Source organism: Procambarus clarkii, chromosome 27, assembly GCF_040958095.1.
Source record: "Procambarus clarkii isolate CNS0578487 chromosome 27, FALCON_Pclarkii_2.0, whole genome shotgun sequence".
Classification (NCBI taxonomy): domain Eukaryota; kingdom Metazoa; phylum Arthropoda; class Malacostraca; order Decapoda; family Cambaridae; genus Procambarus; species Procambarus clarkii.
Window position 1 is genome coordinate 10,044,671 of NC_091176.1, and position 26,052 is coordinate 10,070,722.

Consider the following 26,052-nt stretch of genomic DNA (forward strand, 5'->3'; position numbering starts at 1 on the left):
GTGTTGTACATGCTGCTATAGCGGTGCGTCCACTCACAGGATAAGTGGCATTGCCAAATAATCTCGCCCTTCTGACAAAATAATAAAAAAATTGGTTAGTAGCAAGACCAGGTTGACCAGATCAATTATTGACAGTAACTAGGCATATCTGGGACCCGCCGTCGCACGACTCAGTAAGCTAGTGCAGTTAGACTTGTTCCTAGTGAACGTCCAAGTATTACTAATATTACATTTTGTGTAGGCACCTGAGGAAAGGCGTCAGGCGCTCGAGGACAAATCACGTCACAACAAGCTAAGGTTTAACTCGCTTAAACTTGCGACAACTTACGGTGAAGCGCAGAGGTCCAATGGGCGGACGGGCGTAGGGGATGCCAAGGAACCTCATGCCTCTGGACCCGTCGGCCAACGTGTACCGCTCCCCCCGGAGTTTACCACTGGGGGTGCTGAGAACCACAGGGCCTTCTGCTGTCATGCCTAATACCCCTCCTGCCGCCCACATTAGCAGGTATGTGATGAGCAGGGCTCCCCTGCCTGCCTCCTGCACTCTCAATCTCTTCGTCATAGTCAGTGGCAGGTGACAATACCCTCACAAATCATTCGTATCACTATTTTCTGATCACAGTGGCACCGAGTGAGTAACATATCTCAGTCATGTCACCAGGAGCGAGCGCTGAGTGCCTGAGGAGCGCGGACTAGGGCCGCAAGAGGGCAGAGGGCCAGCCCATGTGGAGGCGTCAAGCGCACCATACGCGGGAAGAAGGTTGCATGCAGCGCGGCCGTGTTCGCTGGCCGGAGTGTATACGCTGACTGGGGCTCCTCTCTCTCCTCCAACACTCGCCCCTTCCCGCCACCCCGCTACGCATGCGTCCACTGCGCCTCTCTCTGCGTATATACTCCTTATATACATATATTTTGCATGTTGGTGGAATCGAGCATCATCGTACAGCGCTTGTATGTTGCCTCGTTGGATAGTTACCGCCTCGGTTACTCACACAAGTCGCTCTTTGCATGCAATATGTGAGTATTGGCATCATAGAACGTTCGTGGGTACGCAGTGGCTGTTCGTTGGCATCAAGTGAAACGTTCGTCGACACGCACTGACAGTTTGTGGGCAGAGAGAGATGCCAGATTACCCGTTCGTTAACAAGTAGTGGTAAGAGTGGCTGTTCGTTAGCACGAAGCAGTCAGTGTGACGGTCTTGGGTATTATGTTGTCTGAGACTATTCGTGGACACGGGAGTAGCCAGTAGCAGCTGCCATGTTCTGACTCTGATCTGAACAGTTACACAAATATTTAATTTGTGGTATATATATGAGCAGGTGGTAAAGGCTCGGCTGCCTCAACTGGCTGTTTGGTGACCATTTTTCTTTCGTAAGTCATACATACCTGTTGAAGTGTTATGGAATTTTGTCCAGGTGTTCATGTCCAGTACATGTCCATGATACATAAATGAATTTATGTAACACATTTCGCCATAATAATGCCAGGAAGACGACACTGAAAACTCATCAGGTTGCGAGAGCACTTATACCCGAGACAAGGTAAACACGTTTGTTGAGCATTATTCACGTAGATTCATGCAACAAACATAGCATACAACATATAAATAAATTAAACATTGCAACTAACATAGAAATAGACCTGCAACACTGAAATAGACATATCATGTAACAAACGTAGAGACATAGCCATAGTGGTTGTATGTGTTGTAGTGGTTGTATGTGCTGTAGGACTGGCACAGTCGACGTCTCCAGGCTTCAACACACATGCAGCATCACCTTGCAGGTTTGTATCTCGGGGAGGTGATGGTGGCGGCGACCAGAAGAATGGAAAATATATTAAAATTCTCAATTACTTATTTTTCCGGGATGGGAAGGCTTGCCGGGGCTCAGCCGAACTGGGTATAGCTAATATCTACTTGAATAATGCTCAACAAACTTGTTTACCTTAAAGGTAAGTGTGTCACCGTGATTTGCTACGGTCTGTACAGCGAGCAGGTTATTTATAATTGCTAATATGAGGTTCTTGTTGTCTGTTTTGCAGACGTTTTCAAGTTGTTGAAGAGGAGATATTAAATCACAGAAACTTTCTCCTTCTCCATTTTTTTTTAATGTACAGATAACTAGCGGTAGTGCCGCTGGTTCTGTTTGTGTAAGAGTTCAGCCAGGTGTCTAACCTGACACTGAGTCTGTGTATAAGAATTTTTTTATGCAGCTATTGTGCACTATATAAACGGTTGAACCTCTAGGAGAACTAGCTACGTAATACTATAAACGCCCCATCTCGCAGGATGGTTAGTCATACAGGGGCATGAGAGCAGTAGTCTGCACTGACAAACTTTGGAGAAATTTTGATGATATCCTCTAGAACTCGTGAGTAAATACAGTATTTGCAAAGATCCAGGTACCTCATACCGGCAGGGTTGAAGGGTCTAATGACTAGACATTCAGTAATATTGTGTGTGAGATCATGACCCAGGTCCTTCTTGCAGAGTTTACACCTGGAATATTCAGGACTGAGAGATTCGTCACCTCTAGCCACCTGCCACAGGTAAACGATATCCAAACCTGATCCTGGCAATCACTCTGCCTGACTGCGCTTCTGGGTTCATTTTGAAATATACTTAGGACAAGGTGCATTTATGCAGCTACCGTAGACCATGTGAAGGGTCACGTGGTTTATGTCAAGCGCTAGCTATGTCTTTATATTTTGTTTTATTAACACATAAAGTAAATCTGCATTCATGCAGCTACCCTAGTCTATATGAAGGGGATTAGTGGGTTTTGTAGGTTTAATTGGAAGCGTTGAAGGTCTACGGACTCCTCCCACCACGTTTCATTCATAATTCTACGTTATACGTGTTTAAGAACAGGTAATAACAGATATGTAGTTGATATAGTATTATAATGACATCAAAGTAGTAATAATAATAATAATAATAATAATAATAATAATAATAATAATAACTAATATGAATACTGATAACTGCTCTTGCAGCTATTATTGTAGTGTGAAGAACGCTAGGAACTTGAAGTTGTCTGGTAAGAGTCATCTTGACGTTCCAGGATCTGCGTGGTCCCTCTCATCTCTTCCTTCCTTTCCATCACCTCTTCAGTTTTCTCTTCCATCTTCTTCAACTTTAGTTCCTCCTGACTAATATACCGCGTCAGACGCTCAGTTTCTTCCGTTATGTGAATGTTGCGTTGTTGTAGCTGGAGGTACATCTCCACTGTCTCCTGGTTCTTACTTTCTAGCTGCTGATTTATCGCCCCGAGTTCCATGCAATCTTGTAGCAACTGTGTCTTCTCGTTTTCTATGTTTTCAATACTTTCCTCTAGTGGTTTTCTTGCTTCTATCAGCTGTTTGTTGAGTTGTTGCTGTTGCTCCCTCTCCTCTTGAAGTTCTCTTGTCTTGTTCTCTAACTGTACCTTCACAGTTTCCAGGTGGAGACCCCTTCCCTTTTCCATGAGTAACTGACGCATCTGAGCGCTCATTTCAGATTTCAGTTCTTTGTGCTGTAAGTCTGTCTCCAGGAGGGCGCTCCTCACGCGGAAGTAGTCAGTTTTCACCTGTTCGAACTTTATTGTAATCTGCTGCTGTTCTTCCTCAACCTGTTGTAACTTAGTCTGCAACTCCTGCTGCTGTCTTGTCGCCTGCTGGTCCTTCTCCAGCGCCTGAGAATGCTGCGCCCTTAGGTTGGTGTTTTCCAGCTGAAGCCGTTGGATAACGGAGCCCCGGAGCACGATGTCTCTCCGCAGCACGTCTACAATGATCCCGCAGCTGTTATGGCCTGTGGGAAGATGGAGAGTGAGGGGGAGGGAGGAAGAGACTGAGGAAGTGAGGAGAAGGAAACGGAGGAGGTACAGATAGATATTGATGTAGCCGAAAATGAATGATTAAGGTGTCTAGACCAAGGTAAGGTTCCTAACCTTACCTTGCAGGGGGGTATGAGCAACCCGTCCTCTTAAAAATAACGTCACTTTTGGCCCGTATGCGCACTATGGCCAAATTTGGACGTAATTTGAAATTAAATCGACTCACAAAAGTGACGTTCTGTTCCATTTTCTATTTGAGTCGTCCGGCTTACACGCAGAGGTTAGGAGAGGACACTTTAAATTAACGTATTTCATAACGTTTTGAAACTTTATGAGAATTTCCTGCCCACCTAACCTATCAGAGGACCCTTAACTTACTGCTGTTGAAAAAAAAAATCAAAAATTTATGTTCATTTTTTTTTTTCAAATTACGTCCAAATTCGGCCATACGGGCAAACGGCCAAAAGCGACGCTCTTTTTAAGAGGACAGGTTTCACCAAATAATAACGGTATGGGACTCCATCTCTAAACATTTTTTGTGTAAGATTTTAGATTAAAATTAAGTGTCGCCGTCAGTAGCTGTACCTTTATTCCATGTTTTCTGATTCCACAAAATCAAGAGCAAAAATTTCACTAGTTATATCTAGCCTCTGTATTTGTGATTTGATTTTTTCTATAAATAAATATTATCAAATCCTTATGATTTTCTTTCAGCTGTTGCGTTCCCAGCTGTTTATATGTGAAGTAAACCCACCCTGTCGACATCTGCCGGACATACTGTGGCCCCTGACGGTCCCTGATGGTCCCTGATGGTCTCTGATGGTCCCTGATGGTCCCTGGTGGCCCCCTGATGGTTCCTGGTGGCCCCTGATGGTCCCTGGTGGCCCCTGATGGTCCTGGTGGCCTCTGATGGTCCCTTATGGCCCCTGATGGTCCTTGATGGCCCCTGGTGGTCCCTGATGGTTTCTGGTAGCCCTTGATAGCCCCTGATGGCCTCTGATGGTCCCTGGTTGCCCCTGGTGGTCCCTGATGGTGCCTAATGGTGCCTAATGACCTCTAGTGGCTCCTGATGGCCCCTGATAGCCCCTGGTGACTCCTGATAGTCCCTGATGGCCCCTGATGGTCCCTGGTGGCCCTTGAGGGTCCCTGATGGTTCCTGATGGTCCCTGGGGGGCTCCTGATGGTCCCTGATGGACCCTGGTGGCCTCTGATGGCCCCTGATAGTCCTTGATGGCCCCTGTTGGTCCCTGATGGTCCTGATGATCCCGATGGCCCCTGATGGTCCTCGATGTCCCCTGGTGGCCCCTGTTGGTCCCTGATGGTTCTGATGATCCCTGATGGCCCCTGATATCCCCTGGTAACCCCCTGATGATCCCTGATGGCCCCTGATGCCCCCTGGTAGCCCCTGATGATCCCTGATGGCCTCTTATGGCTCCTGATGGTCCCCCTGGTGGTCCCTGATGGCCCCTGGTGGCCTCGGATTGCTTCTGATGTTACGGGTGAGAATCAAAGCACAGTGTTACGGGTGAGAATATTAAAATAATGACTTTGTGACAATATACATGTGGTAAATCAGCATATTAGAAGATATCACTAGTGTTACTGGAAATATATTAAAGCAGTTCTGTGGGTATGAGCAGCAGAGAGGAGGAGGAGGCTGGTGTCTAGTGGTTAGTTTCCTAGTTAGAGGCGCTGTGAGGGGGGGGGGCAGATTATGCCTCACAACATAGGTATGTTGTGAGTAACACAACTTTTTAATATGAAGACCTGTTACGTTCCTTTACAAATATAATTTGTTTAAGTTAGAAGTAAAAATAGTCAACAGTGATAAACTTTCCCAATTTTTTTCCTGCACACATTTGTATTACTAATGTAACATCATTTGATTTTATCACGTGTATTTATTTGTCATTGTAATAATATAATGAATATATTTATATATATATATTTATATATATATATATATATATATATATATATATATATATATATATATATATATATATATATATATATATATATTTACTATTTGTGCCTGTAGAATCGAGCTATACTAGCTCTTGGACCCCGCCTTTCTAACCAATCTATGTTTCCTTTATTATCTCTACTACATATATCTTTTTCTAACACACACACACGCACACACACACACACACACACACACACACACACACACACACACACACACACACACACACACACACACACACTCAACATACACACACACACGCACACACACACACACACCCACACTCAACATACACACACACACACACACACACCCACACTCAACATACACACACACACACACACACACAGCCGATGGCCAAGCGGACAACACGCTGTACACGTGATCCTGTGGTCCCGGTTCGATCCCGGGCGCCGGCGAGAAACAATAGGCAGAGTTTCTTTCACCCTATGCCCCTGTTATCTAGCAGTAAATAGGTACCTGGGAGTTAGTCAGCTGTCACGGGCTGCTTCCTGGGGTGTGTGGTGTGGAAAAAAATAATAGTAAAAACAGTTGATTGACAGTTGAGAGGTGGGCCGAAAGAGCAGAGCTCAACCCCCGCAAGCACAATTAGGTGAATACAACTAGGTGAATACACGCATAACCAGGAATCAGTCCGTAACAGCTGTCTAACTCCCAGGTACCTATTTACTGTTAGGTGAACATGAGAATCAGGGTAAAAAAAAAATTGCCCATTTGTTTCTGCCTCGGCCGGGAATCGAACCCGGGCACTTAGGACCCCCGGGGAGCTGTCCACCTTAGCCGCGAGGCCCAATGTGTGTATGTATATTTCATAATGCTTTAGAGTAGAAAAATAGTGCAGCATGAGGTAATTTTGAATGTAAGTGAATTACTGGTACTTTGGAGAGCCTACAGACTCAGCCTTCACTCAGCCCTCCACTCAGCCCTCCACTCAGCCCTCCACTCAGCCCTCCATGACAAGGAACAGGTCTACATAGGTCTTGCATTACAATTTCGGAACATCTTTTCTCATTATTGTGGATATCTCCTTTCACCCTTTCTTCCTGGTATACGCTAGACCAGTCTCCAGGCTCACGTGACTCTTACTCCCGCCAGAGTGCGTGCATAGTGTAGACCCGCCAGAGTGCGTGCGTAGTGTAGACCCGCCAGAGTGCGTGCATAGTGTAGACCCGCCAGAGTGCGTGCATAGTGTAGACCCGCCAGAGTGCGTGCGTAGTGTAGACCCGCCAGAGTGCGTGCATGAGTTCCTCCCCCACTCGGCCATCACCGGTGCTCGAGGGAAATAGTTCTCACTAGTGTTTCCCATCATCAACACCTGACAGCTTCCATCAAGGAGTCACTTCACTATATATGTAAACAAGAACATATCTAACACGGTATAACCTAACTTTATACTGCACATTCTCCCCGTAAAACCACCCAGGAGCGCTTAGACTCGTGTGGTAGCTGGATCCACCCTTCAGTATTTAGAACCAGGTAAAGCATTTTGCCTAAGTTAAAATTTCAATACTGTGCCATAAGTATAGGTTGCAATATATATAGTGTATGCATAGAGGGATGTCCTTGGGTTTATTAATATATATTTAATTGTATTCGCATGCGTATATAACATGAAGTGTGAAATGACGGAGAGGAAGTGGTGGGGTGTTAGTAGCCCTGAGACCCGGCAGCCAGTTGGTCTACACTAGTGGTGGGGGCGTCCGCTGCCTCCACCCCTTGCTGCTCTCTCTCTCTCTCTGACGCTCTTCTCTCAATCGTCCCTTTCTTCTCTGTCAGGGCTCTCTTCTCCGTCTCCAGTTCTCTTACTTTCCTTTCTAGATTTTCCCTATTGGCTTCGTCTTGATTATTCTTGTCTTCCAATTGCCTCTTCTTCTCCTCAAGATGCCTTTTCCTTTGTTCCAACTTTGCCTTCTGCTCTTCAGCTTCTGCCATTCTGTGTTGTGTTTGGTTGTTCTCCTCCTCTAGGTGTCTGCCTCTTTCCTCAAGCTGCTTATTTTCCTCTTCGATCTCTCTATTTCTTTGTTCTAACACTCGCTTCTCCTCTTCCAAGTTCCGATTTCTTTCCTTCAGGAGACTTGTCTCTTGCCTCATCCGGAGAGTCTCGTTCCTCGCTCGTTCGTTGTTCGTCTCCACTTCCTGGACCTTGAGAGTCACCTGCTGGGTCTCTCTCTCCACCTCCCTGGCGTCTCTCTTCATCACTCTCAACTCTTCCCCTGCCAGATTAACCTTGCTCTTAATGTCATTAGTTTCCGACTGGATCCGAGTGATTTCCTCCTCCAGTCGCAGTATCTCAGCTTGGGAGCGGTTGTTTTCAATTTCAAGATCGATTATCTGGTTTTCCCGAAGAGTAACCTCGGCCAGCAGACTTTCTGTTTTGGCGTCTGCGGTCGGCAAGTCTGCAGGAAGAGGCACAACCATATATGTTACCTGTATGCACGAAATCTTTATGAAAGCAATACATATAAAAGAGTATTTTGGTGCTTGTCAGCTTACATACATCCTTCTTACTCACAACTAAGCTCATCTAATTTGACGAAACTTAAAAAGTTCTGATCTGACAAGGTTGTGTAGAACATGTCTTTCTGGATGAGAGCAAGTAAGCTGTAGTGACAACAGTAAATGGTGCCTTGAAAGACTTACAGAAGTCTTACAGCTCGGCACGCCAACGCGGGCTGAGCTGTAGTCAACAATACAGACTGAACTGTATTCAAGACGGTGAACGATAAAGATGGTAGCAAGACATTACAGTAGATGCTACCAAATGCGTTTAAAATAACTGAATTTATTGAGTTATGAAACGAGAAGACTATTTGGTGATTTAAATGCAAAGTGTTCAAAATGATCACAGCGCATGACAATCATGACAATCATGACTCAGAAATACACTTAATATTGACTAAACATAATGTTCAACAAAGGTATTAAAATTATTGACAAACACTTCAACGAAGCCAAATATATTTTATTTAGTGGAGTGATTAATACGAGAAACAGCTACGTAAGCCGGAGAAATATAGAGCATACTCCAAAAAATATATTAGAAAATAGTTCTACCTGTGTACACCATAAACTTTCCATAAGTCTAAGTTTTGGTCCAAGTGTCTGTTGTTAATTGTATTAATTTGTAATCCTTTGTAAATCAAACATTAAATAGAATCAGATGAGTCGGTCACATGACGGCCAGGATCCCGTGAACACAATATCCAAAAGTGGGATTGAAAATTTGATTTTACGTTTCTTGAACGTCGTTAATTCAACAATGATAACATTCAAGCAACGTTATTCTTGTCCACTGGGGGATGGGGGGAGGACCTTTAGAGCGTTAAGGGGCAGATTTCCCATCCTTGGTGAATCTGGATGATTAAGGTGAAGCCTAAGTTACTAACCGCTCTGGAGAGCAGTTAGAAACTCCGCAGTTAGCAAGAGGCCAAAACATTATTATTTTTGTGAATTAAGGTTTTGTGAATTATTTTCGTGAATTTATGCCAGGTAGAGGAGGAAGCAGGATGGTTCATCCTTTTGGTGAATTATGATTTATATTGTATTTTCTTAAATAAAGATAAAAAAAAATCATCTTTTTTTCCCTTGGCAGTTTCTTCCAGAATGCCACAATTGTTACCTAACCGATTTTTACCATAGACCTTTATAAACCATTTTTGTATTCATTTTGCACAATTTTTAAGCTTATCACCCCCCACTGTCAGGGGGCTTGACAGCTGAGTGGACAGCGCTTCGGATTCGTAGTCCCGAGGTTCCGGGTTCAATCCCTGGTGGAGGCGGAAACAAATGGGCAAAGTTTCTTTCACCCTGATGAACCTGTTCACCTAGCTGTAAATAGGTACCTGGGGGTTAGACAGCTGCTACGGGCTGCTTCCTGGGGGTGTATAACAAAAAAGGAGGCCCGGTCGTATGGTCGCAAAGCCCCGAAATCATCTCAAGATAACCAGTCTAAAAGAGAAGCTAAGATCTCAATTAGATCGATTAGATTATATTTGACCTGCCCGAAACGCTGCGCGTGCTAGTGGCTTTACAAGACTGTAATTACCATATTTGTATCCTCACATTCCTTATGTACATTCTTGTATATGCATAAATAAATAAATAAATAAGATAACACATGTGCTGGCTCCTCTATGAAGAGCGCATCCTCAGTGTTCTCATGCTGCTTTCATGTGATTATTGAGGCTATTTGTTCAACTTTGCAACCTTTCTATGTACTCCAGAGAATTTATATCAATTGTGTAGTGTGGGGACCACAACTACACAACATATTCCAAGTGAAGCCTCACTAGAGTATGATAACATTTGCATATCTCTTGCTAACCTTTCAAGATTTAAGACCAAGAACCGTATTGGTCTTGTTCTGTATGGTGACAGCTGGGCTTCGACAATCCTGGAGAGACATGGTATTACTCCAGAAACAGTTTTATACTCAATTATACCTTAACGAATTATTTAACCCCAATTACGAAATTTCATCCAGATATTTGTTTTCTGATAACAGTGTAAGGTTATGCATTTGTGTAAGGCTTATCGTTTGTCAAGATACACATCTTGAGGCCTGGTAGCCTGGTGGATAGCGCGCAGGACTCGTAATTCTGTGGCGCGGGTTCGATTCCCGCACCAGGCAGAAACAAATGGGCAAAGTTTCTTGCACTCTGAATGCCCCTGTTACCTAGCAGTAAATAGGTACCTGGGTGTTAGTCAGCTGTCACGGGCTGCTTCCTGGGGTGTGTGTGTGTGTGTGTGTGTGTGTGTGGTGTGTGGTGAAAAAAAAGTAGTTAGTAAAGAGTTGATTGACAGTTGAGAGGCGGGCCGAAAGAGCAAAGCTCAACCCCCGCAAACACAACTAGGTGAATACATGTGCTAAATATCAATCAATTTACAACACTAAATATCAAACACAACCACACCTACCACAACGCACACAACACAACTACCACTAAAGATCTCTCACTAAACACTAGGGTTATGTTTCCTGTCAAAACACTTCATCCACTCGTGCCCTCCATCTCAGCTCTTGTTCCTCTCTCACTCTAGGGGTTCAAAAGGTTCAGGACACACGTGAGAGGACATACCTGGTTGTCGAGCCTCGAGCAGGTGTGCCCTCAGCTGCTGTGCGAGGTTCTTCACCCCAGCTTCTATCTCCCTGAGCCCTGCAAGAAGAGAACCACAAGCTTGAAGAAGAGAACCACACACGTGAGACAGCCTAATGTCGCAGCCTAGTGTCGTAGCCAAGTGTCGTAGCCTAGTGTCGTAGCCTAGTGTCGTAGCCTAGTGTCGTAGCCTAGTGTCGTAGCCAAGTGTCGTAGCCTAGTGTCGTAGCCTAGTGTCGTAGCCTAGTGTCGTAGCCAAGTGTCGTAGCCTAGTGTCGTAGCCAAGTGTCGTAGCCTAGTGTCGTAGCCAAGTGTCGTAGCCTAGTGTCGTAGCCTAGTGTCGTAGCCTAGTGTCGTAGCCTAGTGTCGTAGCCTAGTGTCGTAGCGACGTTGGGACTATACGACTCCAGGGGGATGGAATGTTATAGACTCTCGAACAGAGGAGTATATCACAACCCGTTCTCTTAAATAATACGTCACGTTTCTTTACGTTACGGCAACTAGCGTTACAAATGCAACTTACTTTGAAAAGTGGCGGCTCACAAATATCTTCGTTTATCCAAGCGTGGGACACAATAGGTTAGGTGGGTTGCTTGGGTTCGTATATGTGAGTGTGTGAGGTTGGATTTTTGAGAGAGTGGGAAATCAGGAAAACCGGTTCTAGTCAAGCGTTAGTATATACAGTATATAGTTCACCGTTAGTCACTAGTCAGTATAGCTTACATCTGTATCACACACACAGGTCCAGAAATACAGCTGTATTATACACAGGGCAGAGGAATACAGCTGTATTATATACAATATCTAGTATGGGAAGGCAACATAAAGTACAAAACATTTGACTGCGTGTCCCGGAGAAAAGTTAACAGTGATCACCACCGAGTCGTCTCTCGTGGCTTGACTGATTGATTGATGAAGATTAAGCCACCCAAGTGGTGGCACGGGCATGAATAGCCCGTAAGTGGTGGCCCTTTTGAGCCATTACCAGTATCAAGAGCTGATACTGGAGATCTGTTGAGGCGCGACTGCACCCTGCGTGACGGGAGATGTCTCCCGGACCAAATGGTGACCAGATGGTGGTGGCTTGACTGAGTGACTGATGAAGATTAAGCTACCACAAGAGGCGGTACGGGCATGAGTAGCCCCGTAGGTGACAGATATTTGGAGTGAATGTGGCCTTGGTCGTGTAACATCTTGAAGCGTGTGTGGTCTCTGGCGTGTCTTGTGGATAGTAAATCCTTCATGATATCAGACTGCCAACCAGGATTATCCCTGCTCACTCGGACCAGGAGTCATAAAGCATTTACCCAACCACTTACGAAACCTGTACATCTGTCCTTAATCATGACGGCTCTGCTTACATTGATTAAGCCGCTTACAAGTTCCAAAGCACTACGATGATGGGAAGATGATGGAAAAACATAAAGCACCTTGTGATGGGAAGTATCGACGCTTGACCTTGGTGACGTGGTCCTGTCGTTGTAACAAGCAGCAGGAAATGACGACACTGACAGGTTAAATAAGGTTTTTGTGCCTTAACATAAGGAATAAGAGAGACACTGACCTTGGGTGACCTCATCCTGGTGGTCTCGGTGGGCTGTGAACCAGGTCGTGACTTCGCTGACGCAGCTCCTGGTCTCCGCCGCCCCTGTGATCATAAGTCTTCAGGTTAGTTGGTCAACTGTGACACTCCTCCTGCTTTGGTTAACCATATTATCCTAGTAGGGAAGCCAGAAAGGAAATTATGTTATCCAACATATACTCGTATGTAATGATTCAAATCTAAGCAGTGGAAGATTACCGTGTGTGATTACCGTCCGTCTAGCCCAGCCACTTGGGCTGGACGGTAGAGCAACAGCCTCGCTTCCTGCAGATCGGTGTTCAGTCCCCCGACCGTCCTAAGTGGTTAAGCACCATTCCTGCCCTCCCTCAGTCGTCGGTACTTTTAATATTACTATTTATTATTTGTATTTATTGCATACGCTAAAGCAAGAAGCGACACATCCACACTTCACTCATCTTGGATCTATTTAAATGTTGATGTGTAACGAAGGAAATTACGGGCTCGCCATAGACCGTACTACATGGAAGTTTTGTTCCGAGTAGCAGTATCTACAACAGCAACAACAACAACGAAGGCAACAGTGTGGGGACCGCTGTGCTCGTCGTCAACTATGGTACAGTCAGCAACTGCTTCCAACTAATATGTTGCGCAGTACAACATAATTTTCCTAGCCAATACCATTTGACATAATCATGTTTCCTTGTATTAATGCAGCTGTATGAGGCTCCCGTGGCGGTAGTTGTGTGTCGCGCGCACCGGCTGTGTTGGCTCATATAAACATTCTCTATTATAAAACCAAATTCACCAACCTCTCTTTATATGGACCTTACTGATGCCCTAAACCTCCAATCTCGAAAGCAGTTTTGATTTAATATTGGGGGCCTGACGGCTGAGTGGACAGCGCTCGGTGTTCGTAGTCCTAAGCGTCCGGATTCGATCCCAGCGGAGGTTTGTTTATAAATTGCAATAGTCATTACTGAGCTACAAGTGCTGCTAGGCGTTTGCACCTGATGATGAGGTCGAGCTGACCTAGTGAACAGTTTTTCATAAACTTGTCAATACTACTTCCTCCCCCCCTCCCCCATCCCACCTCATGGTGTAATCGATGGTGAACAAATCCATTAATTTAGAGATGGCTGTCGCCAGTGATCTGCGGGACATATTACACAAAATGCTAATCAGATATCTCAAGTTTGCCTGCTGTACACCGTGGGCTGTACACCGTGGCTGTACACCGTGGGCTGTACACCGTGGGCTGTACACCGTGGGCTGTACACCGTGGGCTGTACACCGTGGACTGTACACCGTGGGCTGTAAATTTGCACTGCGTCTAAAAAATTTTTAAATTTTCTTTCTTATTTTTTTCTTATTTTTTTCTTATTTTATATTTTATATTTTATATTATATATTATTATATAATTATATTATATAATTATATTATTATATTATATAATTATATTATTATATTATATTTTATATTATTTATATTATATTATATTATTTTATATTTTATATTTATATTTTTTCTTATTCTTATTTTTTCTTATTTTTCTTATTTTTTCTTTCTTATTTTTTTTTATATAAGGAAATTTTCTTTCTTATTGGTTTACCTCGTGACCACTGAAACATTAAGTGGAGTATCGTAATTAGGCTACTGGCCTGATAACTTGATTTTAGATTTGCTTAGTCAATAAACTCAAGTTACAGAGCGCTCGACCACATTGTGTGACTTTCTTAACAAACGCTACAGCTAGTTCTTCAATGCTGTAACTTGCTTATAGTTAAATGTTTGTTCAGCTCGTGAGCGCATTCCGTACCACAGTGACTCACTAATATATATATATATATTACGTCTGAATTTTGTCCATTTGCCCGTATGGTCGAAAATGAACGTAATTTGAAAATAAAAAAATAAAATTAAAAATATTTTTTTTCTATAACAGCAATTTGAGGATCCGCTGGTAGTTTAGGAGGGCAGGAAGTTCTCCTAAGGTTTCAAAACGTCATGAAAACTGTTAATTGAAAGTTTCCTCTTCTAACCTAATCGAGTAAGCCGAAGAACTCAAACAGAAAACAGGACAGTACGTCACTTTCGGGAGCCGATTTCATTTCAAATTACGTCCATTTTTGGTCATGCGCGCATACGATATGCACGTTATTTTTAAGAGGACGGGTTGAACTATAACCCAGAGGCCGGTGCTGAGCACATGAGGGGTCGGGTGTTCCAGAGTCCATTATGTGTCTCTCTAATCTTCTTATCACAGCTCACAGGCCTGGTATGTTGAGCATACCAAATTAACTAAACGTACTTAAAAACTAAACAAAAAATCATTACCTTCAGTCAACTTCTTAAACTCGTCGAGGATCTGAGTCAGCGCTATATGATCGAATACGATATTTCCTTCCAGTGAACTTTGATTCTGAGGATGAGAGAGGAGAGCCCCCTGCCAGGGGACGACCCACACCATCGCTGCCAGCACACGCCACATGACCAGCACCGCCAGCACCTCCCAGGCCGCCACTACCCACCTCCACAAGCAGCAGCTGTATCAGTAGGTCAGGGTGGGGACACGAGCACCCCCACACTGATATATAAACACACACACACTATAGCTGCCAACTTGCCTTAATGGTAAGTGTTAATTCTTTCGTCTCATTCACCCTTTGGAAACCACTTTTCCTGGTGTATCGATTTCCACTGTATTGTTGCATTCAATCAAACTTTCGATTCGTGGGAAAGCAGGAGAATGTATGAGGAGTGGGTGATGCTGCAGCAGCAGGCGCCAGAGGTCGCCACGTGAGCACCCGGCAGCCTCCTAGCCTTTTCCATCTATAATTAAATGAATAGCTAACTACATGTACTTACAGTTGCAGAGAATAAGTCAAAATAGCGTGATTGAAAATAACTTCAACTACACACGAAAGGAAAATGACGAAGCGTCAGTCCGTCATGGATTTAAGGATAGATTTTATTAGATTTTATATTATATATATATATATATATATATATATATATATATATATATATATATATATATATATATATATATATATATATATATATATATTATGTCGTACCTAGTAGCCAGAATGCACTTCTTGACCTACTATGCAAGGCCCGATTTGCCTAATAAGCCAAGTTTTCCTGAATTAATATATTTTCTCTAATTTTTTTCTTATGAAATGATAAAGCTACCCATTTCATTATATTTGAGGTCAATTTTTTTATTGGAGTTAAAATTAACGTAGATATATGACAGAACCTAACCAACCCTACCTAACCTAACCTAACCTATCTTTATAGGTTAGGTTAGGTTAGGTAGCCGAAAAAGTTAGGTTAGGTTAGGTAGGTTAGGTAGTCGAAAAACAATTAATTCATGAAAACTTGGCTTATTAGGCAAATCGGGCCTTGCATAGTAGGCTGAGAAGTGCGTTCTGGCTACTAGGTACATTATATATATATATATATATATATATATATATATATATATATATATATATATATATATATAATATAATATATATATATATATATATATATATATATATATATATATATATATATATATATATATATATATATATATATATATATATAAGGAACATACATGTATGTTCTGTGTAAGCTCTGGCTGCATAAATATAAGGAAACAAACAGTTGGATCACCTGCAGACTCTCCACCAACAAATAGTGTTCAGGAGGCGACTCTTCAGATCAGTGTGGCCCAGATATAGGATATATATGAACAAATCCACAAAGACCGTGACTAGGATTCGAACATTCGAACAGTGATTTCTGTGTGTGTTAGGATATATATGGATTGGGTAACGGTAGGGTTTAAAGATAATGGGTATATTGTATACAGAATATATATATTTTGTATATTCATTATATTTAAGTAAGTCCTACCATTGTTCAAACTATATATCCTATGTCTAAATCTTCTTCATCCAGTCCGTTCTCGCGAGGGTTTCCAACGTCAGGAAACTGTCAAACTAAAAGTACAACAGTTTCAATTTGTACTGTTGTACAATTAGTATTTGTCGTACTAACGTGCCCTCACCTAACCTACCAGAGGACTCACGAACAGAAAATGGGACACTGTCAATTTGGCGAGCCGCTACCATTTTTCTTGTGCAACAGTTTAGGGGGGGGGGGGGTAGAAATAGCCTAAGCTACTCTATCCCTTTGAGATGTATTTATTGCTTATCTCAATAAACATACTTGAACTTGAACTTGAACTGCAACAGTTTTTGGCCTTAGGTAAAGTATACGTCAAAATACGTCGTGCTATTACGAGGACGGGTTGCTTCATCATCTCAGACGACGCTGTACAATATATAATGTATCAATACTGCGTAGTGCCGAGTCGTCAGGTGATCCAGTGTATAAAATTAGGTCTGACACCTAGTTTGTCATTATATAAATTATAATGTCTGCAATACACTGTATGGTGGTTTAACATTGCACACGTTAAGCATTTATATAAAATGCATTCCACAAATTTTCACCAAGAAACCTTAATTACCTAGAAAACACTAATTACTCCAGAGATATGCATGCCATAATTTCGTTTAACGCCATCTGTTGTTCGTGAAGGAGTTTCAGGAAAATGTGAGGTGCCAAGTTCATGTATTGGGAACGAACCAGGTTTCTCTCCTGCCCTTCTCGTTTGGCTGTAGTTGCTGCTCCCCGTCCTCAAACTAAGTCCATTCCATCCAGCAGCCGTCCTCCAAACAAGCACCCAAAGTCCATTCCATGCACCCGCCAAACTCCCCTGTTTATGAATGAAAAACGGTTTACACACAACTCACAACTGATTTCGTTCGAACACTTCCGGAACAAGTGCGTCACTGACTAATTTTCTTCGAACCACAACGCTATAAATGCTTCACCCACGTACTACAAATACAAATAATCGCCAACAGAACCTAAACACCTTTTCTGGCGGGTGCATGGAATGGACTTTGGGTCTTTGTTTGGAGGACGGACTGAGTTGCAACAGGGACCAAGTCAGCCAAACACTGATAATCTTTGAACTAAGCTGCTGCCTCCGACGGCCTGCGGAGACTACCCAACGGTCGTCACAGGCCGCAGGTGATCTTGGGCGTGACCTCAGTGGTCGACATCCGACCGACCTAGCTGGTTCTGCGATGCTCCTCCGCCAGACATGGTCTAGAGTTGCTCTTCAGTAAGTAAACGCTGTACAGTACTTGCATTACTTGACAGTGCAATTGTATTTGTTTTAACTCGTAGTAGACTATCAAAAGCTATGAGGTTTTGAGAGGAAATGGTACACGGAGATAAGTTACTGAACATTGTTTATAATATGACTGACAAATTGTGTGAACTGGAAGGTTTGTGGCATATTCTTGATACAATAAGAATGTGTTATAGTTAGGGCGATAACGGTCCAGGGGTCTAATGCGTTGCAGTAACGAGTTCGGGGGACGTCCGAAGGGCATTGCTGGTCCCATTAGTCTAGCGTCTAACGACTCGTACAGCAATCGTGCCTGGTGAATAGGTGTAGGGGGGGCTCTCTAAAGTTGAGCATCTAGCTTTTCCCGGCGGCTACTTAGAGGAGGAAGAGAGCAATAAGCCGAGATTTGCGCAAGGACCATTTTGTGGTGGCATGACGTCTTGGACAGTGTTGAAGGAAATGCTTTACCGTATCGTTATGCCACCTACACCGTAAGAGCTGCCGGGTGAGGCATGCTGGCCGGGTTCTCACAATGCGGGTGAGAACTGTTAAAAGGTTCAGGAGTGATACCGGGCCCAAGGCTGTGTGGAGGACCCGTCGGCCAGGTTAGCCAGTTAGGCTAGCAGACTATCCTCCAACCCGTCCTCAGGCCAGGCTCGTCAGACTAGCGGCCGCCCCCCCCCTTCCAGTCGCATTCATTAATTGTAACATACGTGTATTAAAAATTGGTTTCTTCTCGTATATTATACACTAGAATTGTAGGTTTAGTTAGGCTTAGGCGTTTAGGCTCCATTGAAGATTTGTAGTTGAAGAACGTGGGTGAAGCATGTCTAACGTTGTGGCTCAGAGGTCGTCAGGGAAGCACTGTTAGTGTGATAGAGCGTTAGTGTTATAGAGCGTCATTAGTCGTGTAAACCGTTTTTCATCCATAGTTTGCCAGCTGGATTGACGAGCATTTGGCCTCTGTAGATGCGGGAGGGCTATGCACGTGGTTGTGGGTTTAACGAAAGAGGAGCCTGATGTACTGTTAAGATATATTATATATATATATAATATATATTATTATATATTTATTATTATATATTATTATTTATTATTATATATTATTATTATATTAAAGATATATTATTATATATATATAATACGTTGGACAAGTATATGAGTGGGATTGGGTGGTTATAGAATAGGAGCTGCCTCGTATGGGCCAATAGGCCTTCTGCAGTTACCTTTGTTCTTATGTTCTTATGTTCTTATGTTAAGATATTTATAGTACTGTTTAGTCTCCGTGGTGTAGTGGTAAGACACTTGCCTGGCGTTCCGCGAGCGCTTTGTCATGGGTTCGTATCCTGGCCGGGGAGGATTTACTGGGCGCAAATCCTTAACTGTAGCCTCTGTTTAACGCAACAGTAAAATGTGTACTTGGTTGTAACAACGATTCTTCGCGGCGGGGATCGTATTCCAGGGACCTGCCCGAAACGCTACGCGTACCAGTGGCTCTACAAGAATGTAACAACTCTTGTATATATCTCCAATAAATAAATAAAAATAAATAAATAAAATACTTATTAGTTGAATGGTGTGCAGGTCCTTATCGCCCTATCCAAAGACACAAGTTCCCTACACTTGGATAGGGCGATATAACAATACTCGAGGCACAGGACTGCACAGTACTGCAGGCACGGGGTAAGTCTAGCAGAGCGATTACCAATCTTTCACATTATTCATTAGAGTAACTCTGCTCTTGATATACACTGTAATATATCATAAAGAATAGTGTAGCAGCAATGTGTTGCGTGTCAGTTTAATAAAAAAACGGTAAGGAACAAAGTGAGTCAACACAAGAGTTGAATTGCACTACTGCCACCAGGACCAGTCATTTAGCAAGAGACAATGAAGAGGCAGCTGGGGGTCCGAAACCGAACCATTGCATACTGTGTGGTTTTACCCCATTGGTAATTGTGGGGTAAAAGGAAGGGGTGGGCTTACCTGCTTGATGGGGTTCTGGGAGTTTTTCTACTCCACAAGCCCGGCCCGAGGCCAGTCTTGACTGCCCCTGTTTAGTCGGGGGACAGGAAGCTTTTGTATGTACACTTTCGGCTGGCATAGAGTTCCTTAAGGTGGAACTACTGACCCTCCCCATGATGCAACACTACATAAACTGACTAACTTTTGAGTATCTGTTTACTGCTAGGCATTAGGTGGAGGGGAAAACTTGCATTACCACTACTGTTCGAATCGTCCCGGGAATCGAATCTAGGATTCCAGAATTAGAGTAGAGAACGAAGCCTAACTGTACAGTCACTTGTCTCCAGCACCACCTTTTATTGTGAATCCCATCTTCATCCTACGAGTGGTTGCACAGAAATATTACAGAAGATACAAAAAGTTCTGAATCAGAGCTCGGTGAATGTTACATTTTTTCAGTCGCTCATCACTCCTTTTATTTACTTATAGTAACAGAACACTTCTGGCACAGCAACTTCGATGTATGACACTGTATTGGAGGTGTCATTTGAAAATACCTAATAGTATAATTTTCCGTGTAGGATCCTGCAGGGTAATAGAACGGTTTTTGCTACACAACTTATTCTTTCATCACACATTTTGCTCTTCGAGAAGCGAAATGTGGATAAAGTAAAATTTTTAGGTTTTCATAATTTGCAATGAACATTTGTCATTTTATACAACGTGCTTAACACTCCAAATGGCTCATTGACGGTAACTGTTTACCATTTTTTAGCCAAGCTGTAATCCTGTATAACAAGTCTCGTCCAGTGCTTACATTTTTCTGATAAACCTAGCTGTCGAAATATTAGAAAGAGCGTAGTCTGTGTCAGTTTGACATTTCGTGTACTATTTGACTAAACAAGGCACAAATCTCTACGTAATGTCTTCGGCAGAAACTTTTTGCATATTAATATTTCTGACAGTGCTAGAGCTGCATGGGTTAGGGATGCAAGACTTCAGTTAATACCTATAGAATTTGAGAGGTAGTGAATTGAGGTTGCGGAGGGTTTCCCCACTGTTCTAAGTGTTAACCTCCACAGCCTAATGTAGTACTGCCTCATTATGTGACGACACACGGCCTGCTGTGTTACGTAACGTTAAACTGCAGCTAATACAACTCTTATTTTGCAGACTCTTAACATTTCGCACTCCGCTAGAGAAGGCCCAAAGATGGAGGCCGCCTCGTAGTGCTGCTTCCACATTGTATGTGTGCACTGTAGCCGTCAGTCATAGACAGGCGGCGTGAGAGGAGACTCGAATTGTTTGGTGTTGAGGGCAAATATAAGAGTGGCTAAGTTTGAGGTAGTGGTTATATGAAGTTACTAATGTGTGGTGTGGTGCAGGTGGACGGTGTGGGCGGCGTGGCTGACTTCCTCAGTGCACGCAATCTCCAGGCAGCAGCAGCAACAGGCAACTAATTTTGACGGTGTATTCATCAACAATAGTGAAATAATTTGGAGAAAAAATGTCTGCCTGTGCTCATGATTCAACTTTTATAAATCTGAAAGTTATACCGTGTGATGCTTACAAAACATTTTCATTTTCTTATTTGATCTCTTCTACAGCAAGTGAATATTAAGACTAACGGAAGCCACTCGGTCTTGTTCAACACGAACCATGCAGGCTCTACTACAGTACCTAACAAAGTAATAAATGCAACCTTCATCAATGGATCACGCTCTTCAGATATAGAAGGTATAACTGACCGAAGCAAGCCGTCAGGAGTGGTAACTACCAGGGTCACAGCCTTTGATTCAGTCTCCCTCTTGTCGCCGTCTTCAGCAGGTGTCGAGTACTCTACGGCGTATGTGGCTGCAAAGCCTGATGTAGAAGACGGCACAAAACCACTGACGCACACAGCTTTTGTCATGGTTAATAAAACAAACTCTATGACAACAGCTCACAGAAATATTAAAAAAGATAGGAAAGTTACAAAAACAAGAGTTCCCATCTTGTCCCCGGGAAGCTCCCCCACCTCCAATGGTGTATCACAGGGCATGTTCCTTACCACTGCCTTGAAGCTCATATTGACTTTCGTAGAAGCAGTATTTCCACTTGTCCAAATGACATACTTGTTACCCAAATGTGCCACAAAGATCAAAGACATCCTTGACACTGTCCTTGAACCTCAAGCTATCAGATACATTTTTGGCACCACTGGAGTGTTTCAGCTCATTATTAATGTTCTGGGATTATAAATGTACTTGGTGGAACAAATTGCTTCATAAAAAGTATTAATATACCATCAGTTATATAGCTTAGAAATCTATGTAGCTGTAAACGCTTCAACGTTTAACTTATATTGGTATACATTACAGCGAAAATCTGTGATCCTTCATGTTCCATTATTTTCTTTAGTGTACGTGGGCCTTATTGAAGAAACGATGTATGTTCCTCATTGAATGAAAATCGGAGTACAATAAGGATTGTGGGCTTGACATTTGGGAAAAAAATCCATTTTTTTTTTTTTACTCCAATGGATATATCAATATCAGTGTAAATCTATCCCAAAATCATAAACGGCACACATTTAAAAAATAAATCCTGAAAGATCATTGTATATTTTTTGCATGCCTGGCATGCCGTACCAATGTGTAAAATAAATCTTCCCAAGTTCAGTATAAGATTTCCTTCAGTACGGTACCACCTCTGGAATTGCCCCTTGTGATGAAACTCGCATACGTCTACGTAGCCAGTGAGGCCTCTTTAGTATTAAGTGGTTTACCCTTTATCTTAATAACTTATCTAAATTATTCAATTTTGCCCGAAACGCTTTGCGTATGTGACTTTATTGGTATGTGTAACTTTTGTCCCTACAATTACCCTCTTATGGTTTTCGTGTACACAAGCTCATACGTGAACATTGTGACAACTGCACATTTTACCCCTCCTTATGAGGGATCGCAGCGCCGTACCTACACTAACACGTGCAATTCCTTTAAACTGCTGTTCCAAGATTTGTTTGACCCCCACTAAGTATTTTTTTCTATATATATATATAGAAATATATATATATATATATATATATATAGAAATATATATATATATATATATATATATATATAGAAATATATATATATATATATATATATATATATAGAAATATATATATATATATATATATATATATATATATATATAGAAATATATATATATATATATATATATATATATATATATAGAAATATATATATATATATATATATATATATATATATATAGAAATATATATATATATATATATATATATATATATAGAAATATATATATATATATATATATATATATATATAGAAATATATATATATATATATATATATATATATATATATATATATATAGAAATATATATATATATATATATATATATATATATATAGAAATATATATATATATATATATATATATATATATATAGAAATATATATATATATATATATATATATATATATATATATATAGAAATATATATATATATATATATATATATATATATATATATATAGAAATATATATATATATATATATATATATATATATAGAAATATATATATATATATATATATATATATATATATATATATTTCTATATATATATATATATATATATATTTCTATATATATATATATATATATATATATTTCTATATATATATATATATATATATATATATTTCTATATATATATATATATATATATATATTTCTATATATATATATATATATATATATATATATTTCTATATATATATATATATATATATATATTTCTATATATATATATATATATATATATATATATATATATATATATATATATATATATATATATATATATAGAAATATATATATATAGAAATATATATATATATATATATATATAGAAATATATATATATATATATATATATAGAAATATATATATATATATATATATATATAGAAATATATATATATATATATATATATATATAGAAATATATATATATATATATATATATATATATATATATATATATATATATATATATAGAAATATATATATATATATATATATATATATATATATTTCTATATATATATATATATATATATATATATTTCTATATATATATATATATATATATTTCTATATATATATATATATATATATATTTCTATATATATATATATATATATATATATTTCTATATATATATATATATATATATATATTTCTATATATATATATATATATATATATATTTCTATATATATATATATATATATATATATATTTCTATATATATATATATATATATATATATTTCTATATATATATATATATATATATTTCTATATATATATATATATATATATATATATATATATATATATATATATATATATATAGAAATATATATATATATATATATATATATATAGAAATATATATATATATATATATATATATATATAGAAATATATATATATATATATATATATAGAAATATATATATATATATATATATATATAGAAATATATATATATATATATATATATAGAAATATATATATATATATATATATATAGAAATATATATATATATATATATATATATAGAAATATATATATATATATATATATATAGAAATATATATATATATATATATATATAGAAATATATATATATATATATATATATAGAAATATATATATATATATATATATATAGAAATATATATATATATATATATATATAGAAATATATATATATATATATATATATATAGAAATATATATATATATATATATATATAGAAATATATATATATATATATATATATATATAGAAATATATATATATATATATATATATATAGAAATATATATATATATATATATATATATATAGAAATATATATATATATATATATATATAGAAATATATATATATATATATATATATAGAAATATATATATATATATATATATATAGAAATATATATATATATATATATATATATAGAAATATATATATATATATATATATATAGAAATATATATATATATATATATATATATATAGAAATATATATATATATATATATATATATATAGAAATATATATATATATATATATATATATATAGAAATATATATATATATATATATATATATATAGAAATATATATATATATATATATATATATATAGAAATATATATATATATATATATATATATAGAAATATATATATATATATATATATATATAGAAATATATATATATATATATATATATAGAAATATATATATATATATATATATATATATAGAAATATATATATATATATATATATATATATATATAGAAATATATATATATATATATATATAGAAATATATATATAGAAATATATATATATATATATATATATATATAGAAATATATATATATATATATATATATATATATATAGAAATATATATATATATATAGAAATATATATATATATATAGAAATATATATATATATATAGAAATATATATATATATATATATATATATATATATATATATATATATATATATATATATATATATATATATATATATATATATATATATATATATATATATATATATATATATATATATATTTCTATATATATATATATATTTCTATATATATATATATATTTCTATATATATATATATATTTCTATATATATATATATATTTCTATATATATATATATATTTCTATATATATATATATATTTCTATATATATATATATATTTCTATATATATATATATATTTCTATATATATATATATATTTCTATATATATATATATATTTCTATATATATATATATATTTCTATATATATATATATATTTCTATATATATATATATATTTCTATATATATATATATATTTCTATATATATATATATATTTCTATATATATATATATATTTCTATATATATATATATATTTCTATATATATATATATATTTCTATATATATATATATATTTCTATATATATATATATATTTCTATATATATATATATATTTCTATATATATATATATATTTCTATATATATATATATATTTCTATATATATATATATATATATATATATATATTTCTATATATATATATATATATATATATATATATATTTCTATATATATATATATATATATATATATTTCTATATATATATTTCTATATATATATATATATATATATTTCTATATATATATATATATATATATATATATTTCTATATATATATATATATATATATATTTCTATATATATATATATATATATATATATATATATATATATATATATTTCTATATATATATATATATATATATATATA

General features: G+C 37.8%; 3 protein-coding genes across 5 annotated transcripts in view; 1 reads left to right on the forward strand and 2 right to left on the reverse strand.

Annotated features, from left to right (window-relative positions):
- Positions 1 to 786, reverse strand: part of LOC123762657 (bile salt-activated lipase) — a 97,260-nt gene extending 96,474 nt beyond the window's left edge. The window contains exon 1 of the mRNA XM_069332320.1: positions 329 to 786. Within this exon, the coding sequence (XP_069188421.1) occupies positions 329 to 562 (234 nt within the window). The 5' untranslated portion in view covers positions 563 to 786. The remainder of the gene's footprint in view (positions 1 to 328) is intronic.
- A 2,190-nt stretch (positions 787 to 2,976) lies between these two features.
- Positions 2,977 to 19,986, reverse strand: LOC123762656 (caldesmon). Of its 3 annotated transcripts, none has more exons than XM_069332319.1 (4): positions 19,653 to 19,986; positions 12,466 to 12,549; positions 10,884 to 10,961; positions 2,977 to 3,790 (listed from the first exon to the last, which is right to left on the reverse strand). In XM_069332319.1, exons 1-4 carry the CDS (start codon positions 19,804 to 19,806, stop codon positions 3,021 to 3,023), a joined length of 1,086 nt encoding a protein of 361 aa, XP_069188420.1. In that variant the 5' UTR covers positions 19,807 to 19,986; the 3' UTR covers positions 2,977 to 3,020. The 3 variants fall into 3 exon arrangements, with proteins under 3 accessions (XP_069188420.1, XP_045605252.2, XP_045605253.2); XM_045749296.2 differs by lacking the exon at positions 19,653 to 19,986 and adding an exon at positions 14,801 to 15,238; XM_045749297.2 differs by lacking the exons at positions 2,977 to 3,790; positions 19,653 to 19,986 and adding exons at positions 7,352 to 8,201; positions 14,801 to 15,223.
- On the forward strand, positions 17,165 to 22,291 carry LOC123762832 (uncharacterized). Its single transcript, XM_045749593.2, has 3 exons — positions 17,165 to 17,657; positions 21,017 to 21,083; positions 21,239 to 22,291. The coding sequence occupies exons 1-3, from the start codon at positions 17,353 to 17,355 to the stop codon at positions 21,869 to 21,871; spliced, it is 1,005 nt and encodes a 334-aa protein (XP_045605549.2). The 5' UTR covers positions 17,165 to 17,352; the 3' UTR covers positions 21,872 to 22,291.
- Positions 22,292 to 26,052: the final 3,761 nt, after the last annotated feature.